Here is a 20932-nt window from a genome sequence, read left to right as displayed (position 1 = left end):
ACCGGGACTAAAGGTGGACCTCCACGCAGCGGCCACGTGGAGGGACTAAAGGGGGGACCTTTAGTAACGACCCTTTAGTCCCGGTTCCAGAACCGGGACTAAAGGCCCTTATGAACCGGGAAAAATGGCCCTTTTTCTACTAGTGTATGTCAAGGAGCTCCCTTGTAGCAAGCCATATATAATGTCACTTCTAGTTTAGATCTCCCCTAAATTAGTTTCCACCAAACATTTGTAATCTTTCGAAAGAATGCACATGAAAAGGCAGGACAAAGGGCTTTTACCATCTTGAGGATTCGAAGGTAGGTACATCATGTGCCTCGTCCCTGCCAGTCGGTTAAAGTGATTCAACAAGGTCTTTTTTATCGCTTATTCACCCTACATTTGACACATATGCCCTCATATACAATATCGGTGTAACACTTAATCGTCAAGATTCCATAGCCCAAGGCGTGGAGGCAGATTTCGGGAGGGAATTTTCCGTGTGTGTGTGGGGGGGGGGGGATTTTGAAAGGGCAGTGATAGGCGCCGGCCGAACGGTTGGGCCGGACTAGCCCCAGCCGCACGATACACGGGTCCCAGACCACAGGATTCCACCCCCTCGCCCCCACCCCCACCTCGCGTCTCCTTCCTGCAACAGTTCCCCACCCTCCTGCTTTCCCGTCCCCCTCTCATGGCCTCCCCCTTGAAGCTCTGTGGCCACCGCTCGCCGGCTCGTTGGTGTCGCTCGCCGGGCCGCTCGCCGGCTCGCCATGGAGCCGCTCACAGATTTGATGGTTGCAGCAAAAATCAATTGGTAAATCTAGTCCCAGCTCCGCTTCACGGTTCCAGCAAAATCAAAAGGTCGTTGTAGCAAAATCAGTTGATGGTTCCAGCAAAAAACACAAATGCAGCAAAAAAATCAAAAAACATGCCTCGCCTCATGAAGAAATTGGTTCCAGCAAAAAAAACACTGGGTTCCAGCAAATTAAATCATCGGTTGAAGCTTTTTCAGCATTGAAACCTTTTTCCTGCGGTGAAAACTTTTTCCTCATGGCACTTGAAGCTTTTCCTCAAGCCGAATGAAGCTTTTCCACAGCCGGTTGAAGCCTTTTCTCCCCGGGATGGAAGCTTATTCTTCCATGCCGGCTTGAAGCTGGTTCCAGCAAGAAGCAAAACTCAGCGCGTCGTGAAAAAAGGATGTACCAATTGACCATGCTGATAGTAGCAAAACTCAAAACAGTGGTAGCAAAAAGTAGTACACTGGTTCCATCAAAACAAAAAGACATGGATGTAGCAAAATTTGTCTCCGGTTCCAGCAAAACAAAAACATGGTTGTAGCAAAAAACTCAACCGGAAAAAACATCACATTTGCACATTCCAAGCAAAGAAACACTCGCCGATTCCAACAAAAATCAACGCCGGTCGTAGCAAAAATTGAAAGCCGGATGCAACAAAGATCGCAGAAACGCTCAAAAACAGCTTCTGGTCCAGCTCGGGGCTTTGCCGGTAGTAGCAAAAATCGACAATGGTTGCAGCAAGAAAAACATAGTCACGATCCTCGGTATCGCCTGTAGTAGCTTTCCTCGTCGTCCATGGCTTCGGCCGTCTATGGTTGAAACTTTTTTCGCCGTTGGTTGAAGCTTTTCTCGTAGCCGGTTGCAGCTTTCGGGTTTGCGCAAATGCCTCACCTCCAAAAATCAGTCTTCTAGTCGAAATCTTTTTCCAGAACGATTGTAGCTTTTCAATTTGCGGTGTCTCGGTTGAAGCTTTTTATGCCACAGGTTGAAGCTTTCGAATCAAATAGTGGAAGCTTTCGTATAAACGGTTCCAGCATCACCCTGCTGTCACACGCCATGGCTGGTCGTGCGCCATTGACGGGCACCAGCGCCGCACGTGGCTCTCTTGCAGTTCCCCTGCCTCGCGACTTCTCCATCCTCGCCGTCTTCCTCGCCCCCGCCGTGGCTCGCCGTAGCAGCAAAAAGCACCATGGCTGGTTGTGCGCGCAGCGCCGGAGATGAAGGGAAAGGAGCGGTTGCTCTAGCTATGTCGTGGGGGAGAAGAAGATAATGAAAAAAAAACGATTCGAAGGAAGAGTGCTCCCGTGGCCTGCAGGACGTACGATCGAGAGCGATCGCAGGGCGCGCGCATCCAACGCAACGGTTCGGCCGGCGCTCTGGAGGTAAACGTTTCCCATTTTGAAATAGTTAATACTGGCATGGGGATACTTAATAAAGGGCCCGCATGACGCATGGTCGGAAATTGGCCGTGCCCACAGGTGACCGCCTAGGAGCGATTTCACATATCTTTCCTTTAAAAAAAATCACGCAACTTTCAAAAATACAAACGATAAAGGGCTCTTTTTTATGTCATCAAAAACAATGGCCAGCGAAAAAAAGAAGTCTAAAACAATATCACTAGCTACTTGGGTTTTCTAATGAAAATAGAGGCCACCCTCTTCGATTTTCAATTTTTCATATAATAAAATCAACTGGTCTTTTACCGCTACAGCCAACCAACTAGAACCAAAACCTACACCAAGCAAGTTCTACCAAAGTCTACAGACTGCAGGCATGGCGGCCAGGTACAGCCCAGCCAGGGATCATGCAAGATCCACACCCCATCCGTAGGCCACCAGATAAGAACTGAAGCACTCAATCTTGGACAGACCAGAAAATTAAACAAATTTCTGAAGCAGATATAGGCCGATGCTAGCTACTTGGTGAGTGAGAAAGAGGAGAGCATGACGATGAACACGATGCAGAGGGATGCGAGCAACAGCGCGCCGCAGGAGATGTCAACCCTGATGAAGAATGTCTTGGAGACTGAATCCAAGAATTTGCCGATCTGCCGCTGGGTCTCCACCGTGATACCCAAGCCCGCCGCCCCTCCCGTGGCGACCAGCACAGCGCACACCTTCATTTTTTTAGGCAAAAATAAAATGATAAATCACTGGCCAGCGTACAGAGGACTTGTTGGAGTCGATAGATACTTACGACGTCGGCGCAGATGAGGAGCACGGTGCCGGCCTCGCCGCCGCCGATCATCTTCCTCCGCCCAGCGACGTTGATCGCCACGAACAAAGCCGCCACCAGATTGTAGGCGCACCCGATGACACCCACGGCCAGCACATACCTGACAGTCGAACATGTATTGACAATTTGAGATGCCGTCGCCGGCCGGCCAGAAGGGAGATTTACATTGGTGGATCTTTCTTACTGGTACGCGTATATATCTTTGAACGTGATGATGCCTTGCGGCTCGAAGATGCTGTCCTGGAGTTCAGCGGTGGCGATGATGATGATGGAGGCCGCGAGGAAGAGCAGCGCGAGGACCCGGAGGGCCAGGGTCGCCACGGGCAGGGCGCGACGCGAGGACGCCATTTTTGTCGATCGGCACACAGATGCACGTGATCTTGCGAGCTACGAGGTTCTGCTGCTGCAATGGTGGTTGATCACTTGATCGGACGGGTACATATAGAGCGAGCAAGCGCGCCGGCGCTGATCTGGTCGTCAAGCAACAGCATCTCACTCACACAAACACGCACAGCTTCTTGTTTTGATCGCCCAAGAAGAGCCGGCGGGGTAACCGCGTACGGACGTCCTTGTCTGGATCGGTGCTCGGTGGAGATGGCCGTAAAGTTACATTTGTACTATCCATGATGAGTTTTGCTACACCTACTTAAAAATTCTTATGAAACTTATGTACGCGGTGACTTGGCCTGATTTGGTTGGAAGAAAAAAAGACCCAGACCCACCCCGTGAATTTCAGGGGGGAGACGATTAGTTGAGAAAGGAAAGACACGTAGGTTTACGTAACAGGTTACGTAGGTTAGCTTTTTTTATCCATGATAGTATGTGGCACTGATATTGACAGTGAAAAGGATAGATGATTAATTGGAGATGAAGCTGAGTTGGACGAACGGACGTGGGTGGCTTGACAGAGTCAAACCATACATATGTACACTCTCTGTTCCAAATTACCAACCGTCTAATGATTTCATACAACCGTTTGATCAGTAATTACTCCATTATTAGTATGTACTGGCTTAGCCCGCGCGGCGCCCGTCGGTAAGTCGCAACTATGTAGACCATAGTTGAAACGGTAGAAGTATAAACAATTATGAGCTAAACAGAATCTGCATTGCAGCTTTATGTGTATCCTTTTCTATTTGGTAAAGAAAAACATATCAATATATATAGTGGGATGTGTATACGATGAAACAACCGTACTGCAATAAGAAATCACAACCGATTTTCCCTGAATTAGATCATCTTGGTATAGCCTCCTATAGGATTAGTTCTAGTAATAAAGTGGTACAAAGCTTTTGCAAATTCTTTGACACGTCTGCCATGTAGTTTTGCTCAAATCATTGTTTGCCTTGTGAATTCATTCTGTTAAGTAGCTACTTGCTGGCAAGCCATGTTGAATTGTCATTGCTTGTTGGTCCGTGCCTTTTCTTGTGCTGTAAATTGTCTTTCTTTTGTGACTTCAAGTGCGTAGTGACAGCCTTTTCTTTGGCTTCATCTTTTGTTTCGGCTGGTTCTCCTTGAAACGTCATCGAAGATTCTTACGATACGTTATGTTTATACGTAACAGTGTTTTTAATGTTTATTATAAGACTTAATTTAAAGCAAGAGAATTAGTATGTGGAATTATGGGCACAAAAAGAGAAGCTAGAGAAAACACTTTTTCTGTGGGATTAAAGGGGTTTCATTGCTCAACTTCGAGGGAGATCCTTCATACAAAGTTGTGGTATATTAGTAGGATCCGATCTGATCCATAGCTAGTGTCGTATGCCCTTCAGCACGATCAAAAGAAACTAATCTATGACTTACAACATTTTGGTTCCTACTAACATGAACAATAATATAACTATCCCTCTCACCAAGACGCTCCCTAATGTCATTCACCAACATTGCATTCAACGATCAATCCGGGGACTGTGCCTGCATAGGGAGCATCACAGCTTTACGGTCCATCTCAACATCAATTGGCATTGTAGACCATAGCAATGCAAAGTTTGGCCCCTCCAAACATGCTCTAACTCCACTTGTACTGGGCTCGCACAACGCAATATGTTTCTGCACGCCGAGAAGATTATGCCACCAGTATTGTCTGGTAGAATCATCCCAAGACATGCTTTACCCGTCTCCTTGATATATGTCTCATCTATGTTAAGATTAACATGACCATGAGCAGCGGGTCCATCTAGCGGTGCATTATCTAGCCTCACATAAGATGAGACGATGGGCGTCCATCGACATCCCTTAGGGTTTTTGCTTTTAAAAAATCACTTACAGTAGCGTACTTGATACTAATTAGAAAACTCACATAGAGATTGACCATAATGGTAATCATTCTAAATTGTCTGGCCACATTCAAAAGCATGAAAGGGACTTTGTCTGTATCATTTTAAATTGTTAGATTTTCCGTCCCTCATCACAATTTAGGTCTGATTTACCGTTGATTTGTAGGGTGCACGTCCAAAAGACTGAAGAGAACAAAGAGGAGACAATTCACCCGGAGGTTCATCACCTTCTCCTCATCCACTGCCCCCACACCGGCCTGACAGCCTCCGCCGACTCGGCTTGAAAGTGCATCGTCGTCCTCCCATGTTCCCTTGCCACGGTAGCGTCCTCCGTCGCCCATCATCAGGCCACGGTGCAGGCCACCACCAACGCCATGGTCTGCAGGTGCTGTCCGCCGGACAGAGAAAGAATGGGGCCGCTTTGAGGCGGGCTGCGAGCCACCTCTGGACGGTGGAGCAGGGGACGGGCAAGACAAAAGATAAAGCGGGGTAGGGAAGAAGGGTCAGGGTGGCTACTGCTGCTCCGCGGCAGACTGAATGGCGATGCTGCCGCGAACAGTTTTTATAGGCTCCTAACAGCGGCGAAGCGGTGGTTAAGCCGTGCACGCATTCGATAGGATCCTTCGGGAGAGATGGGATAAATCGGCAGCCATGCAAAACACCTCTTGGCAAAAGAGCAAGGAAGCATGCAACCGAATGGCGGTTCGCAGATGCATCTAAATAGGAAGCAGATAGAAAAAATGTAGTCAACCATGTAGCCCATGTGCCGGCAAGAGGAATGTCTCACATCCAGTGTGAAATTGCTAGAGCCACCCCAAAGTGTACCTAGCCATATCCCCGAGTAAACAACTTAGCGTGACCCGATTGGCTGGTTTTTCACTGATAGAAAAAAGTCAAAAAAAACAGGGTAAAAGAAACCTAGTCAGGTTTAGTATATTAACAAGGTAAAAGAAACCTAGTTAGGTTTAGGTCCTGTTCGGCAACGCTCCAGCTCGTAACTTCTTCAACTCCACGCGTGAAGCTTATCCGAACGCTAGCGCTCCAGGAAGCTGGAATCGAGAAGCTGGTGAGGTGTCCTAGTGTAAAAAAGGTGGAGTTGAGGAAGCTGGCCTTTTCCAGATCCGTGGATACCCAGAAGTTGGAGTTGAAGCTAATTACCACAAGGTTGCCACCGCCAAGTGAGTTTGAGCGTACCGGTTCGTTTTCTTTACCGAACTCGCTCTCTCTCACGTTGCCTATTCCTTTTGGGCCCCGAACCTGGCTTGCTAATCCCGCTAAATGGGCTGGCAGCCTCTTGGTTGACGATAGAAAATGAAGCTGCGTTGCCGAACGCTTTCCAAATCGTCACCTGAAGCTAGAAGCTATGCGAGAAGTTGAATCTAGGAAGTTTTTGAGAAGCTGGGCAGTTTCAGAACAGGCCCTTAGTATATTAACAAACAATTATCTGAACCAAAATGCTAAAGACACCCTAAGTGCACACGGGAAAATGCGAATCAGTTAAGAAAATTTTGATCGAAGGCCTACGGCGACACGCGTTTTTTACCCCGTAGCCTCCCAAACAAATGCACGTGTCAACAATTGATAGGCCTCCCAGTCTCCATCGGCCAAGTGGCGAGACGTGGGGGCAAAAACCTCCCCAGATATAGAGGTTTGGGTATTTTAGGTGACATGAAGTTGATGTTATTAGGTTCGTATTTTTCAAATAATTTGTGGCAATGATTTGTATCACAAAATTTACATCATAATAGTCCAACTGTTTGTCAAAGGCTTCCTACCAAAAACTAACATTCCGTAATTTGGAACGAAGGGACTATACGGTAGGACTGGACTAGGGAGCAAACGTGCCCTCCATAGGCCTGGCATGCAATGATCACTGCACATGCATGCATTACAAGGGATCACAAACTGCATGCTACGTATCGTGTGGTGCAAATCGCATCGCGCCCGTGAGCTATCGCGCAGACATTCACACAATATAATGTCCGATATGAAACAAGATGGCTATAAAGGTATGTTCCTGTGCCTCGCCACAATGAAGGGTGGGCGTACTGGTGTTTCTTGTCAGCCAAGTATATATGTATGTACCACACCTTGGTAAGAACATCAAGAAGATAACCTAGCTTCCTGGACTGACAAATTCATGTTGCAACCCTTGGCTGGCAAGAAATAATTCGGTCATGCATAATGAAAAATTGAAATATCAGTTAGCTTGGGATAAATGTTACCAGATCTCCGAGAATTATTGTGCCCTATCCACCTCTTCAAATAACAAAGTGATAGTGGGTTTTGCTTCGACAACCTAAATTAGAATCACCCCTAAAAAAGAAATCACACGGATAGGCATAACGTTAGTCTATGATGATATATCACAATGCACACGTTGCTTGTATCGCCGGGTATGACGTGATACCATGTCACATACGTGCCTTCTATTGTATACTATGTGCGCAAACTCTTTTTGTGCGTTAACGGTAGCTACCGGAAACAATCCAACCATTTGTATGCTTCTTTAAGATCCGACTCATAGGCCCTGTTTGGATACTCTAACTGTGTTAGAGTTAGAGTTATTTTCTAACCCACTCTAACCCAAATAAGCACCTCTCCACCGGGATAGTTGGGTTAGATGGAACTAACCCACTCTAACCCTCCATGTTTGGATACTTTTGGGTTATTTGAGCCTTCAACTAACCCAAACTAACTCTAAGCCCATGATCCAAACAGGGCCATACACATCTATTATTTCTCCTTTTGGGTAGACAAAATGAATACCGGGTTTCATACAGTTATGGCCCACCACCATTGTTCTTACTGATAGGCATGGATGTGACAAACCACTCTCTCTTCTATCACACATGCATGCATCTGTCTCTTCTCTCTCCATTGCAACCGAATTCATGGAAATTATTTCAACTTTCCCAAATAAAAATATTTATATATTTAAAACATAAGCTCATTTTTTAAATAATTTCTATATTTGAAATCCTGGCGTTAAGTTCTGGCGTGTTGGTAGCAACCTAGTTCCTGTTTTGACAGGTCTGGTTTGAATATTTGTTCATTCACTTATTTGAATTCATAATTCAACTATAAAATTCGCTCGAAATATTCTCGATATTTCTCGATAACCGTGGTAACCACATTTACCAGCCCCCCTTGGTAAAATTACCTCATTCGGTAACCAAAACCTTGGTGTGGACTAGGTGGTGACTGTGTGGGTAGAAACTAGTTCGCCTATACACAGGGCAGCTAGCAAACCGCATGCTGCGGGGCGTGTGGGCGAACTCTCGAACGCCCACACACATGATGATGCCCACGTGGCACTCATATTCTAACAGATTTTCTTAGGATTCGTGCAAAATAGAATCAACGTGGATCAAGGCGTGTGGGCGATGTGCAAACATGCCACACGTATGGGCGTTATCATTTGGGGAAACTTTTACCATCTTACCTGTGTGAAAAGAGGAGATAAAAAAAGAGAGAGGCCATGCTGAAATTGCTCCTTGTACAAACAAACCTACGGGCTACGGCCAAGATGGTTAAAAAGAATGCTGCCAAGATGATCGTGCGTACGTACGTGGTAGGATCCGTCGGAGAAAGAGTCGCAGGGTATCTTTCCGATCCCGTGGGCATGTCCGGTTCCTTGCTTGCTGGCCTGAAGATGAGTTACACCACCGCGTCCAAAACAGAAAAAACCAACGCGAGAACGGAAGAAACAGGAAGCAACGGACGCGAGAACGCCAAACACGGCAAGCCCGCCAAACGGCCGGAAAACTTTGTGTGCGTTAACGACGAGCTAGTGCGCTGGAGCCGTGCAGACGCGGGCAGCTGAGGCAGGGCTTGCCTGGTTCTGCTTCTTCTCCTCACTACCAACCTACGTGTTCAGACCACGCCTGTCACAGGCCGGGTTGGCCGTCGCGTCCATGGCGTTTGGCTGCGTGTATATAAGCCGGCAGAGGCGCGGCAGGCAAAGGAATCGTCGTCTGCTGCTCTCCGGCCGCCGGGCGTGAGGAAGATCGGGTCGCCGTCGTGTCTGCTTTGGGTCCTTCGTTGCCCGGTATATATGACTATCCCTCTCCATTTCTTCCATCTCTTCACTGTTTGTCATTGTCTCTCGATTTTCCACGAGTTTATTGGTCGTGCCCGTTGTCGTCGTTGTTCATCGTTTCGATTGTGTATAGTTTGACGACCGTCCACCTGGATCCAAGATAAGTAAATCAGTCTAAAACCTGTCGATCGAAGACGTATGTCGGTCCAAGCTGAGGGCGCGGCGGGTGCGGAAACGAGGGTGCCCCGTGACTCGCTCTACGGGGACGCCGAGAAGGTTTCCGACGACAAGCACCATGGCTCCGGGGTCAGCACCTTAACTTAACTAGTGCCACGGCCGGCTGCTGTCTGTGACTGACTGTATGTGGGCGGCGCATGCAGGATAGCTGTTGGCAGACGTTGCAGCTGGCGTTCCAGAGCATCGGCGTGGTGTACGGCGACGTGGGGACGTCGCCGCTGTACGTGTACTCGAGCACCTTCCCGGACGGCATCCGGCACCCGGACGACCTCCTCGGCGTCCTCTCGCTCATCCTCTACACCCTCGTCCTCCTGCCCATGCTCAAGTACGTCTTCATCGTCCTCTACGCCAACGACAACGGAGACGGTGAGCCACACACCCTTCTCTTCTATTATCTTGTGTGTTCGTTTGTTCATGGGCCGGCCCCCGCCGTGACATGACAGATGACCCTGATTGCTGCATTTCAGGAGGAACGTTCGCCCTCTACTCGCTGATCTCCCGGTACGCCAAGATACGCATGATCCCGAACCAGCAGGCAGAGGACGCGTCCGTGTCCAACTACAGCATCGAGGAGCCCAACTCGCAGATGCGGAGGGCGCAGTGGGTGAAGCAGAGGCTCGAGTCCAGCAAGGCCGCCAAGATCGCGCTCTTCACCATCACCATCCTCGGCACCTCCATGGTCATGGGCGACGGCACCCTCACGCCTGCAATCTCTGGTACCTACGTTGCATTGAACATGAGTAACATTATTGTTGATTTGAACGCTAATTAATCTGATGTTGATGGATGGATGTGTTCTTGCAGTGCTCTCTGCGGTGAGCGGGATCAGGGAGAAGGCGCCCAACTTGACCCAATGTAAGTATGTTGTCTCATTGTCGAGAGAATTTAGCGTGTCATCTTGTTCTGCAATGAATGTAGTATGTTGTGAAAACAGCGGAGGTGGTGTGGATCTCGGTGGCCATCTTGTTCCTGCTCTTCTCGGTGCAGCGCTTCGGGACGGACAAGGTCGGCTACTCCTTCGCGCCCATCATCTCGGTGTGGTTCATCTTCATCGCCGGCATCGGGGTGTACAACCTCGCCGCCCACGACGTCACCGTCCTCAGGGCCTTCAACCCCAAGTACATAGTAGACTACTTCAGGAGGAACGGCAAGGAGGCGTGGGTCTCGCTCGGGGGCGTCGTCCTCTGCATCACAGGCACAGAGGCCATGTTTGCTGACCTTGGCCATTTCAACATAAGGGCCATTCAGGTTCAGTTCTGTACTAGCAGTTCTTTTTTAAAAAAACACAGTACAAATGCAGACGCTCACATACAGAGCACGACTGAATTTTTCTTGATTTTCCGGCCTGTTGCAGCTGAGCTTCACCTTCATCCTCTTCCCCTCCGTCGCGTTGTGCTACATGGGTCAGGCATCTTACCTGCGCAAATTCCCGCAAGATGTCGGCGACACCTTCTACAAATCTATCCCAGGTAGGCACTACAACCTTCCTTTTACAGCAACAAGAAGATCAACTTGACACAATATTGGACTGCCAAAGACAAGTCTGCATGGTGTGAAACTGGAAAAAAATGTGTCAATAATTTTCAGCGGCGATGTTCTGGCCGACGTTCATCGTGGCAATCATGGCGGCCATCATCGCCAGCCAGGCCATGCTGTCTGGCGCGTTTGCCATCCTGTCCAAGGCGCTCTCGCTGGGCTGCTTCCCGAGGGTGAGGGTGGTGCACACCTCCAAGAAGTACTCGGGGCAGGTGTACATCCCGGAGGTGAACTTTCTCATCGGCGCCGCCAGCATCGTCGTCACCCTCGCCTTCCAGACCACCACCAACATCGGGAACGCCTACGGGATATGCGTCGTGACCGTCTTCTCCATCACGACGCACCTCATGACGGTGGTGATGCTGCTCATCTGGAAGAAGAACATCGCCTTCGTCGTGGCCTTCTACGTCATCTTCGGGCTCGCCGAGTTCCTCTACCTGTCGTCCATCCTCTCCAAGTTCGTCGAGGGAGGGTACCTTCCGTTCTGCTTCTCCTTGGTGCTCATGGCGCTCATGGCCACCTGGCACTACGTCTATGTCAAGCGCTACTGGTACGAGCTCGACCGTGTGGTGCCGGCGGCCGAGCTCACGGCGCTCCTGGCCCGCCGCAACGTGCGGAGGGTGCCCGGCGTGGGCCTGCTCTACTCAGAGCTCGTCCAGGGCATCCCTCCCGTGTTCCCATGCCTGGTTGACAAGATCCCATCGGTGCACGAGGTCTTCGTCTTCATGTCCATCAAGAACCTCCCCATCCCGCGGGTGGCGCCGCCCGAGCGCTTCATCTTCCGCAGGGTCGGCCCTGCCGAGCACCGCATGTTCCGTTGCGTGGCGCGGTATGGTTACACCGACCATATTGAGGGCACCAAGGAGTTCTCGGCGTTCCTCATCGAGGGCCTCAAGCTGTTCGTCCACGATGAGGCGGCCTTCTCCTGCCAGCACACCGATGATGACGGCGATAACAACAACAACAACAACAACAACAACGACGACAACGATGTTCGGCGGGTAGCGCAGGCGGCGGTTGCGGAGGAGGAGAAGAGGTTCATTGATGCAGAGGTGGAGCGTGGGGTGGTGTACCTGATGGGCGAGGCGGAGGTGGCGGCAGCGCTGGGGTCGTCGGCGTTGAAGAGGGTTGTGGTCAACTACGTGTACACCTTCTTGAGGAAGAACCTCAGCGAGAGCCACAAAGCACTCTCCATTCCCAAGGACCAGCTGCTCAAGGTCGGGATCACCTATGAGATATAGATCAGTTTGTATTCAGTGTTTCCCGAATGATTCTCGTGCAACACTTGCTTTGGTATGTGATGGTGTAGTTTTAGCAGATGGGATGGATTAGTATTCCCCGAATGATTCCCGTGAGCACTTGCTTTGGTATGCAACATACACACGATGCCACCACGAAAACACTCGGCAAAGCATTTCTCAACTACACCCCCCGTCCGACTTGGGACAAACTTTTTTGGACGGAGGGAGTACTACATTTTGACCTTCGCCAGCCATGCTGGTACTGGAACTGTAAGGTTTTTCCTGTAGTGTGCACGTTCTTCACCAGTTACTATGATGGAGTGCATGAGAGTTGATATGTGTCGCACTTGCACTGTTACCATACCATAAATTTTTCGTCGAGACCTACAAGCCTGAACATAATGTTGGATTAAACAGATACTGCTATACCCAGCCAGTATGCTATTGGTTCTCGAGTCCTCTTATTCCCCCCTCAACGCACAGAATACAGGAGCTAAAACGCGCCATCTTGCGGAAAATGCCAACGGAGTCTGAGCTCCAGGGAGCTCGGTATTTTTAAAAGATCAAAAGTCATATTTCAAAGTTTCAAAAAAATTCCACGGTAACTTATATGATTTCCGCACGAACGTGTGTAAAAATTATTTGAATTTTTTGCGATTTGTAAGCTGTACAAAAAAACGAAATTTCGGCCCGACGATACAAAATATCGGCCCATTTTAGAAATACGTTTTTTTGTCTTTTTTCTATACGCTACGTGTGAAAGTATTTCGTTCTGAATTTTTGCACATATGTGTGAAATTATATACAAAATTTCGGTTTTTTTTCATGATGTGGAAATTCGTATTTTGAAATCGAGCTCCGTGGAGCTCGGCCTCCGAAAGCCCTCACTCACCATCTTGGGTTTTCTTCGGTGGGAACAAAGAGTTGTACTACGTGGGCCAGAACTATCTCCAGTTTCGGCCGTTTTTCTTCAGTAAGCGCCCATTATGTCCAGGTTTTTTATTCCTTTTTTTATTTTGGGAAATATTTAAAAAAATTCTCCTATTTAAAGATTAAAATAATTGTGTCATGCATAAAAAATCAAGATATTTGAAATTGATCATGAGTTTTAAAATTTTATTAAACATTATTAAAAAATTAATGAGCTTTATAAATGTTTATAATTATATAAAATGTTCATTAATTTTAGAAATAATTTATAATTTGAAAATTTTCATAAGTTTCAAAATATTCATGAATTTTAAGATGTTCATGAATTGAAAAATATTTAAAAAATATTTTCCCCTTAAATTTAGAAAATGTTCATGAACTTTAATAAAGTTGGTGAACTTCAAAAACACTCACAATTTTTTCCTAGAGTAAAGTACATTTTCACATTTAAAAATAATATCCAATAATTTAAAATGGCACTCTTATACAGTGTGTTCTATGATTCTATCATCTATGGAAAACTCCTGCAGACAAAAATCATGAGCATAGGGGGAGTAATCTTCCACCATAAAGATGAATTAGGTACCAGGTGTAAGCCAACAAGAAAGGAAGCTTCAAATTCCCAAACTTGACACTTAGGTTTCGGTGGATTTGTAGATCAAATTTGATTCATGATTTGTAGATCAAATATTCTCAAACAACTTTGGAGGAAACCCTCTCAGTTTGCTAACTATCTCAATAAGCCATATGCTAAAGTAAGCCTGAGCGTAGAATTAGATTGCGTACGCTCCGGCCAGGCCGCGTGAGGCAAAAAGCAACTCCTCCCACGCTAGCACCCTCTGAGCGGTTTATTTTGTACGTAAATTTCCTTTGATTGGTCGTAAAAGTGGAAACCACCATTTGGGCTAGTAATCTGGTTCCAGTTGATAGTAAAGTTATGCATTGTATGTAGTAAACGATTAATTATAGTAGTAATTGTACATGACGGATGGCACAGATTCTTGTTACTAGAAATAGAGTCTTTTTTCTACTTTGCTCTTGTGCTATACTGCTAAAATATATAGTGATGAATGATTTTACCATGAAATTTACCTAGTAATATTCTCAACCATGTACTATGAGCAACGTTTACTTTTCTGAAGCATTATTATGTCATCAATTATTTACATTCTAATAGAAATTGCCTTCTACCAAATGGTAACGCAATTACTAGCTATATACACATAGTAGCACCTAATAGCAATTTGCTCCATACCTGGTCGTAATGCAATTACTATGAAATAAGTTCTTCTATACTAAAAAGAAATACCTATGCTGACTAGTCATAAGGTGGTAACGGTTTTAATCCCGTTACTATATTTTGTTAGAACATTTACCAAGTTTAGTGATTGGACTAGTTGAGAGGAGGTGCATGGGCACGGGAACTGGTAAAAGCTTTAATCATGTTACCACATAAACTAGCTTTTTTACCATGCCTGCCAACGGAGCCACAGGGCGGAGGAGCCACGCCTTACAGCCGGTAATGGAATTTAATTTTATTAGTAAAACATAAGCAAAATGTAGTAAGCCCGTTACTGTATAGTAAAATCCGGGCAGCACGTACTAGAAAGATCATGCATTTTCATTATTCATACACGTATAGTAAATAGATCAACAAGTCTTACTACATTTTACACAGAGCTTTACGACCAATGTTTTGCCCAAATTTTGGTAGTAAAGAAATCACCATATGTTACTACATGCTACATGCCATTTTACTATCAGCTTTTCACCAAACTTCTATAGTAAAGCAATTAACATTTTTACTACATGTTACACATGATTTTACGATCAGTTGGAGACAAATGCATTAGGACGTGCGCATGTTGACCAGTAGGTTCATTGCGCTTTCTGGCCGGAGCGTAGAATAAGGATTACACTATATGTAGGTAAAATGTTTGGGGCACCTAGGTGCCTGGGCACCTAGCTGGTTTTTCATTAATGCCTCGCGGATTCAAATGCATTAAATTTTGCATGCAAGATTTTCCATATGTGATACTAGCACGCATGCATTTGTTTTCAAACAATACATTCATCCATAACTTCCCTTGCATGCATGATCGTCCTTTGATTCTGTCCAAAATAAAAATATATACCTTAGTAGAGACGGCATGCTTGATATAACCAAGGTACGGTAGATGGAAATGATATACCAAAGGAATATACAAAATCAAAGGGCATGCGTATAGAGAACTGCTCGAGATACATGGTACGTTGGGCTCAAAGGATATACGTAGGTATGCCATACTCTCCACTATCTATGAAGAACTGATGGAGATATACATGATATTGGGCTCGATGAAAAAAATATACCCACATACGTCTGGTCGAATACTGTGGGTATATAATACTTGTAATTTTCTTAAACGTCTTAAACATCTCTGGGTATATGATACCTTCAATTCTTAAAATATTTACATTGAGTCGGAAGTTTTTGTATGGACGTTATATTCTATTCCCGAAAAAAATAGACGTTATATCCTAATTACTAGATAGACATTTTTGTATGATATATTCATCGTACGTATCACATACTCTCTACTGTGTAAAAGAACTGATGGTCATATCATTATTTATTTATTGTGTTGTTTAATAATTCCTAGGCATGTCGATAGTTTTGCTAGTTTTCTTGTTATATCATTTTTTATATATTGTAAATATGGCAACTGTTCTTTATATATTTTAAATATGTCACACTTATTTACTTTTATAATGTAAAATGCATTGGATATGACATACCCACAATATTAAAAAATATATGTGGGTATTCGATTCCTTGGAATGCTTTTCGAAAGTGACAAAAAAATGCATTGCATTTTTTATACGATAGTTTTTTAATAGCTATCTGATAATAAAAGCGGAAAATGTTTCAGCCACGAGACAACTATGGGTATGTGAAATTTATGGATATGCATGAGATATTTGATCTAATATGTGAACTATGAATTATTCTCCTTAAACACATCACTACCATTTTGTTTAAATTAGATAATATTGAAAAAATACGTCCCACATAACAGTACCATATACCTCCTATTAAGACATGCACGAAAAAAAAATCCATATACCTAAGAACATGAATGTATACAAATCATGAGGCATTTATTTCTGATTGCTCTCTCCTATTTCTATTAATGACTCCAAATATGCAACGTCGCCATGCATGTTATTCTCTTTCCTTTTTCAATTGTTCCATGCATGGTGTGCATGAGCCTTATTTATGGTATACAATTAGCGATTAATGCATTAATACATATACCCGTTGCACTAGCACACATCTAAATGCAATCGAACGGTGGAAAGGCAAGGAGCCTGGGCACCTAGTTGTCCCAAACCGCCGTCCTATATATATATATATAGTGTTACTATTCATCATCCAGGGTGCAGAATAAGTATTTCTTCACCCGAATCATTTCATAATTAAATTACGTTTAGAATTCAAATAGTTACATTCCTATTGATTCACTACGTAAAATTTGACATAAGAAAAATAAAAATATAGGTCATAAGACAAGAAAATTTGTAGTTTATGTGTATTTTATACTATGTTTTTACGTTTGTAATTTTACATAACATAAAATATTTTTTATGGCAATTATATATTTTCTTACGATCTCTTTTTACGTCGGAAATAAGACAAAACTTACGGAACGTAAAATTACGGTGCATTGATGGTAAAATAGAGGGGGGTGAAGAATAACTATTCCTCAATCAGGGTGACGAATAGCGCGACCCTATATATATATATATATATATATATATATATATATATATATATATATATATATATATATATATATATATATATATAACGGATTAATAATTTTGTCGTGCAAGAAACTTGCATACTTCACTTGTACAAGCTGGAGCATGCCAAAGGGCTATGATTATGTTGTAGCATGGTCTTGTAGAATCTTGTTGTTTTAGGAAATAGTGGTGTTGAGCTGATTTTTCATGTTGAGCGTTCTGCACAGTTGATTTGCTTCCACATGCCTCCCATTCATAACAAATTATCTCTCTCTCTCTCGTGTGTGTGTGTGTATTCTTGTTGGTTCGGCACTCAATATTATCGTGATAACAAGGCTACAAGTATAATACTATTGTAACACCCACGATGCGGCTATATCTCCCACGTGTCGGAGCACGACTTAGAGGCATAACTGCATTGTAGGCATGTCGCAATAGGGGTAATCTTTACACATCCCATGTACTGAATAAGAAAGGGATAAAGAGTTGGCTTACAATCGCCACTTCACACAATACATTAAATATAGCATTACAACATCCAGAATACAATCAAGGTCCGACTACGCAACCAAATAAAGAAAGACAACCCCTGATGCAAAAGATCCCCGATCGCCCCAACTGGGCTCCACTACTGATCAACCGAAAACGAAACAACACAACGAACACGATCTTCATCGAGCTCCTCCTTGAGCTCGGTTGCGTCACCTGCACTGGTATCCACAGAACCTGCAACTAGTTTTGGAAGTAATTTGTGAGTCACGGGGACTCAACAATCTCACACCCTCATGATCAAGACTATTTAAGCTTATGGGTAGGTAAAAGGTATGTGAGGTGGAGCTGCAGCAAGCACTAGCATATATGGTGGCTAACTTACGCAAATGAGAGCGAGAAGAGAAGGCAAAGTACGGTCGTGAACTAGAAGTGATCAAGAAGTGATCCTGAAACTACTTACGTTCAAGCATAACTCCAACACCGTGTTCACTTCCCGGACCCCGCCGAGAAGAGACCATCACGGCTACACACGCGGTTGATGCATTTTAATTAAGTTAAGCGTCAAGTTCTCTACAACCGGACATTAACAAATTCACATCTGCCCATAACCGCGGGCACGGCTTTCGAAAGTTCAAAACCCTGCAGGGGTTCCCAACTTAGCCCATCACAAGCTCTCACAGTCAATGAAGGATATTCCTTCTCCCAGGAAGACCCAACCAGACTCGGAATCCCGGTTACAAGACATTTCGACAATGGTAAAACAAGACCAGCAAAGCCGCCCGATGCGCCGACATCCTGATAGGAGCTGCACATATCTCGTTCTCAGGGCAACACCGGATTGTCCAAGATTCCGGTAGGCCAGCCCAGAGTTGCCCCTGGTGGCCACCAGCTGCTGACAGGTTCGGACCAACACTTAGACAAGCACTGGCCCGGGGGGTTAAAATAAAGATGACCCTTCAGTCTGTAGAACCCAAGGGAAAAAGGCTAGGTGGCAAATGGTAAAACCAAGGTTGGGCCTTGCTGGAGGAGTTTTATTCAAGGCGAACTGTCAAGGGGTTCCCATAACACCCAATCACGTAAGGAACACAAAAATTAAGGAACATAACATCGGTATGACGGAAACTAGGGCGGCAAGAGTGGAACAAAACACCAGGCATAAGGTCGATCCTTCCACCCTTTACCAAGTATATATGTGCATTAATTAAATAAGAGATATTGTGATATCCCAACAAATATCCATTTTCCAACAAGGAACAAACTCCATCTTCACCTGCAACTAGCAACGCTATAAGAGGGGCAGAGCAAATTAGTAACATAGCCAAGCAACGGTTTGCTAGGACAAGGTGGGTTAGAGGTTTGACATGGCAATATGGGAGGCATGATATAGCAAGTGGTAGGTATTGCAGCATAGCAAAAGAGCGAGCCACTAGCAAGCAAAGATAGAAGTGATTTCGAAGGTATGGTCATCTTGCCTGCAAAGTTCTCCAAGTTGACGAAAGCTTGATCCTCGTAAACGTACTCAACGAGTACCTCAAACACGAACTCGTCTCCCGGCTCTACCCAAAGAAAGAACACAAGCAAAGGAACAACAATCAACCACGGTGCAATGCGCAAGCAACATGATGCAAAACAGGCATGATATGCGGGATGTGATATGCAATGCATATGCGAGCTCCGGAAGGAAAAGATTGAATCAGGTCTCAACTTGGCAAACCAAGAGTACCGCTGGAAAGATGAGTTGATTTCGGTCGAAATCGATATGAAGATCACCGGAAACGGATGCACGGTTTGCAAATGGCAAGCAAAACAATAATGGCACTAATCTGCGATTAACAGCATGGTGCCCTCTAGAATGCAACAAGAAACTAAGCTACTGCACTCCAACATAGCAACAAAGCACATGGTAGTGAACTACTCAAGATGCTTGACAAAAGATGAACACTGAGCTACGGCTAAATCACACAAGAGCAGGTTCAAACAAGCATGGCAAAAGGGCAAAATATATCAGCATCACAGACTTAGTGAAAATAACAACATGTCAGGAATTAACATCATGAAGCAATGTTTAGGGCAAGATAACAACATGCTACAGGAACAAAACATAGCAATACAAAGCATGGTATGAATCTACTCAAAGCATATAACGAAAGTCCCTTACTGACCATAAAAGCCAAAAAGGATCATAAGATATGATGACACCCATGTAAACATAGCAAGTTTCGTTAACAGATTCAGACTTAGCAGAAAACTGGACATGGCAAAAACAGAGTTACGAAGGCATGTTCGTGAGCTCGATGCACTCAACATAAGGCATTGCATGACAAGCTAAGCATACTACCAGCAAGAACACATGATCAAAAAGCTATCCATGGCAAGAACAATCCCATAGCATGCATGGATCAACTACAACAACCTTGGCAAAATTGATTAACACGTAAACTATCTATCAGGAACATTTTATAGCAAAAGTAGAGCAAGACTGAGTCATGCTAGGGTACTCCATAAATGCAAACAAGGACATGGATGGATAGAGCATAACAATATCTCAAAATCATCCTTACTGAACGTACTCAAAAGAAGCATGGATCACTCTGTAGCAACATGAATACATGGCATAAAAATAACATTAGGAAAATGACTTTGAAGAATTCTAAGTCCCTAGAATCGGCAACATCACAAGAGCTAATTTGCATTCTTGTGCTAGTCACCACATTGATCACAAAAATACATGACATACACCCCTGTAAAGATGGCATGGCATAGCCCAAAACACATGTAGAGCTCAAGTCCATAGGAGGCACACAATAATCATGACAAAAATGACAAATGTCCATAATCTGATAAGAAACAGCACATAACATTTTATAGCACTCTTACATCAACTATTTGAGCATCAAGATGGACTCAAACAAGCATGGTGCAATGGAACAAAATGAAGAGGGCATCCAGACCAACAATTTGATATATTAGACGCCCATAACGGAGCTACGGATGCAGAGTTATGACATGATGAACAAGTGCATAAATTATATGAGTTTCAGGGACTTAGTCAAATACAGGGTCAAACAGAGCGGGAGAGAGATAGCAAAAAGGCGCACGAGCGATGGATAGCGCAGCGACGCTCACATTGAGCCCGGGGGAGACGTTGTTGGGCCGGCTTAGTCGCGGCTGGGCCGAGCGCGGGCCCATGCTGTTGGGGAACGTAGTAATTTCAAAAAATTTCCTACGCACACGCAAGATCATGGTGATGCACAGCAACGAGAGGGGAGAGTGTTGTCTACGTACCCACGCAGACCGACTGCGGAAGCGATCACACAACGTAGAGGAAGTAGTCGTACGTCTTCTCGATCCGACCGATCCAAGCACCGTTACTCCGGCACC

The 20932-nt window shown here is 45.0% G+C and overlaps 2 protein-coding genes across 2 annotated transcripts; one reads left to right on the top strand and one right to left on the bottom strand.

Moving 5' to 3' along the window:
* Nucleotides 1–2691: 2691 nt before the first annotated feature.
* Nucleotides 2692–3359, bottom strand: LOC147981678 (CASP-like protein 4D1). Its single transcript, XM_087516041.1, has 3 exons — nt 3196–3359; nt 2973–3111; nt 2692–2892 (listed from the first exon to the last, which is right to left on the bottom strand). Exons 1-3 carry the CDS (start codon nt 3357–3359, stop codon nt 2692–2694), a joined length of 504 nt encoding a protein of 167 aa, XP_087372167.1.
* A 6168-nt stretch (nt 3360–9527) lies between these two features.
* LOC125547214 (potassium transporter 19-like) lies at nt 9528–12343 on the top strand. Its single transcript, XM_087517188.1, has 8 exons — nt 9528–9635; nt 9710–9932; nt 10034–10282; nt 10371–10421; nt 10501–10814; nt 10921–11035; nt 11154–11652; nt 11890–12343. Exons 1-8 carry the CDS (start codon nt 9528–9530, stop codon nt 12341–12343), a joined length of 2013 nt encoding a protein of 670 aa, XP_087373314.1.
* The last annotated feature ends 8589 nt before the right edge of the window (nt 12344–20932 follow it).

This window comes from Triticum urartu, chromosome 3A (genome assembly GCF_056163025.1).
Source record: "Triticum urartu cultivar PI428250 chromosome 3A, HENAU_Tu73, whole genome shotgun sequence".
Classification (NCBI taxonomy): domain Eukaryota; kingdom Viridiplantae; phylum Streptophyta; class Magnoliopsida; order Poales; family Poaceae; genus Triticum; species Triticum urartu.
This window is presented reverse-complemented; position numbering and strand designations above follow the sequence as displayed.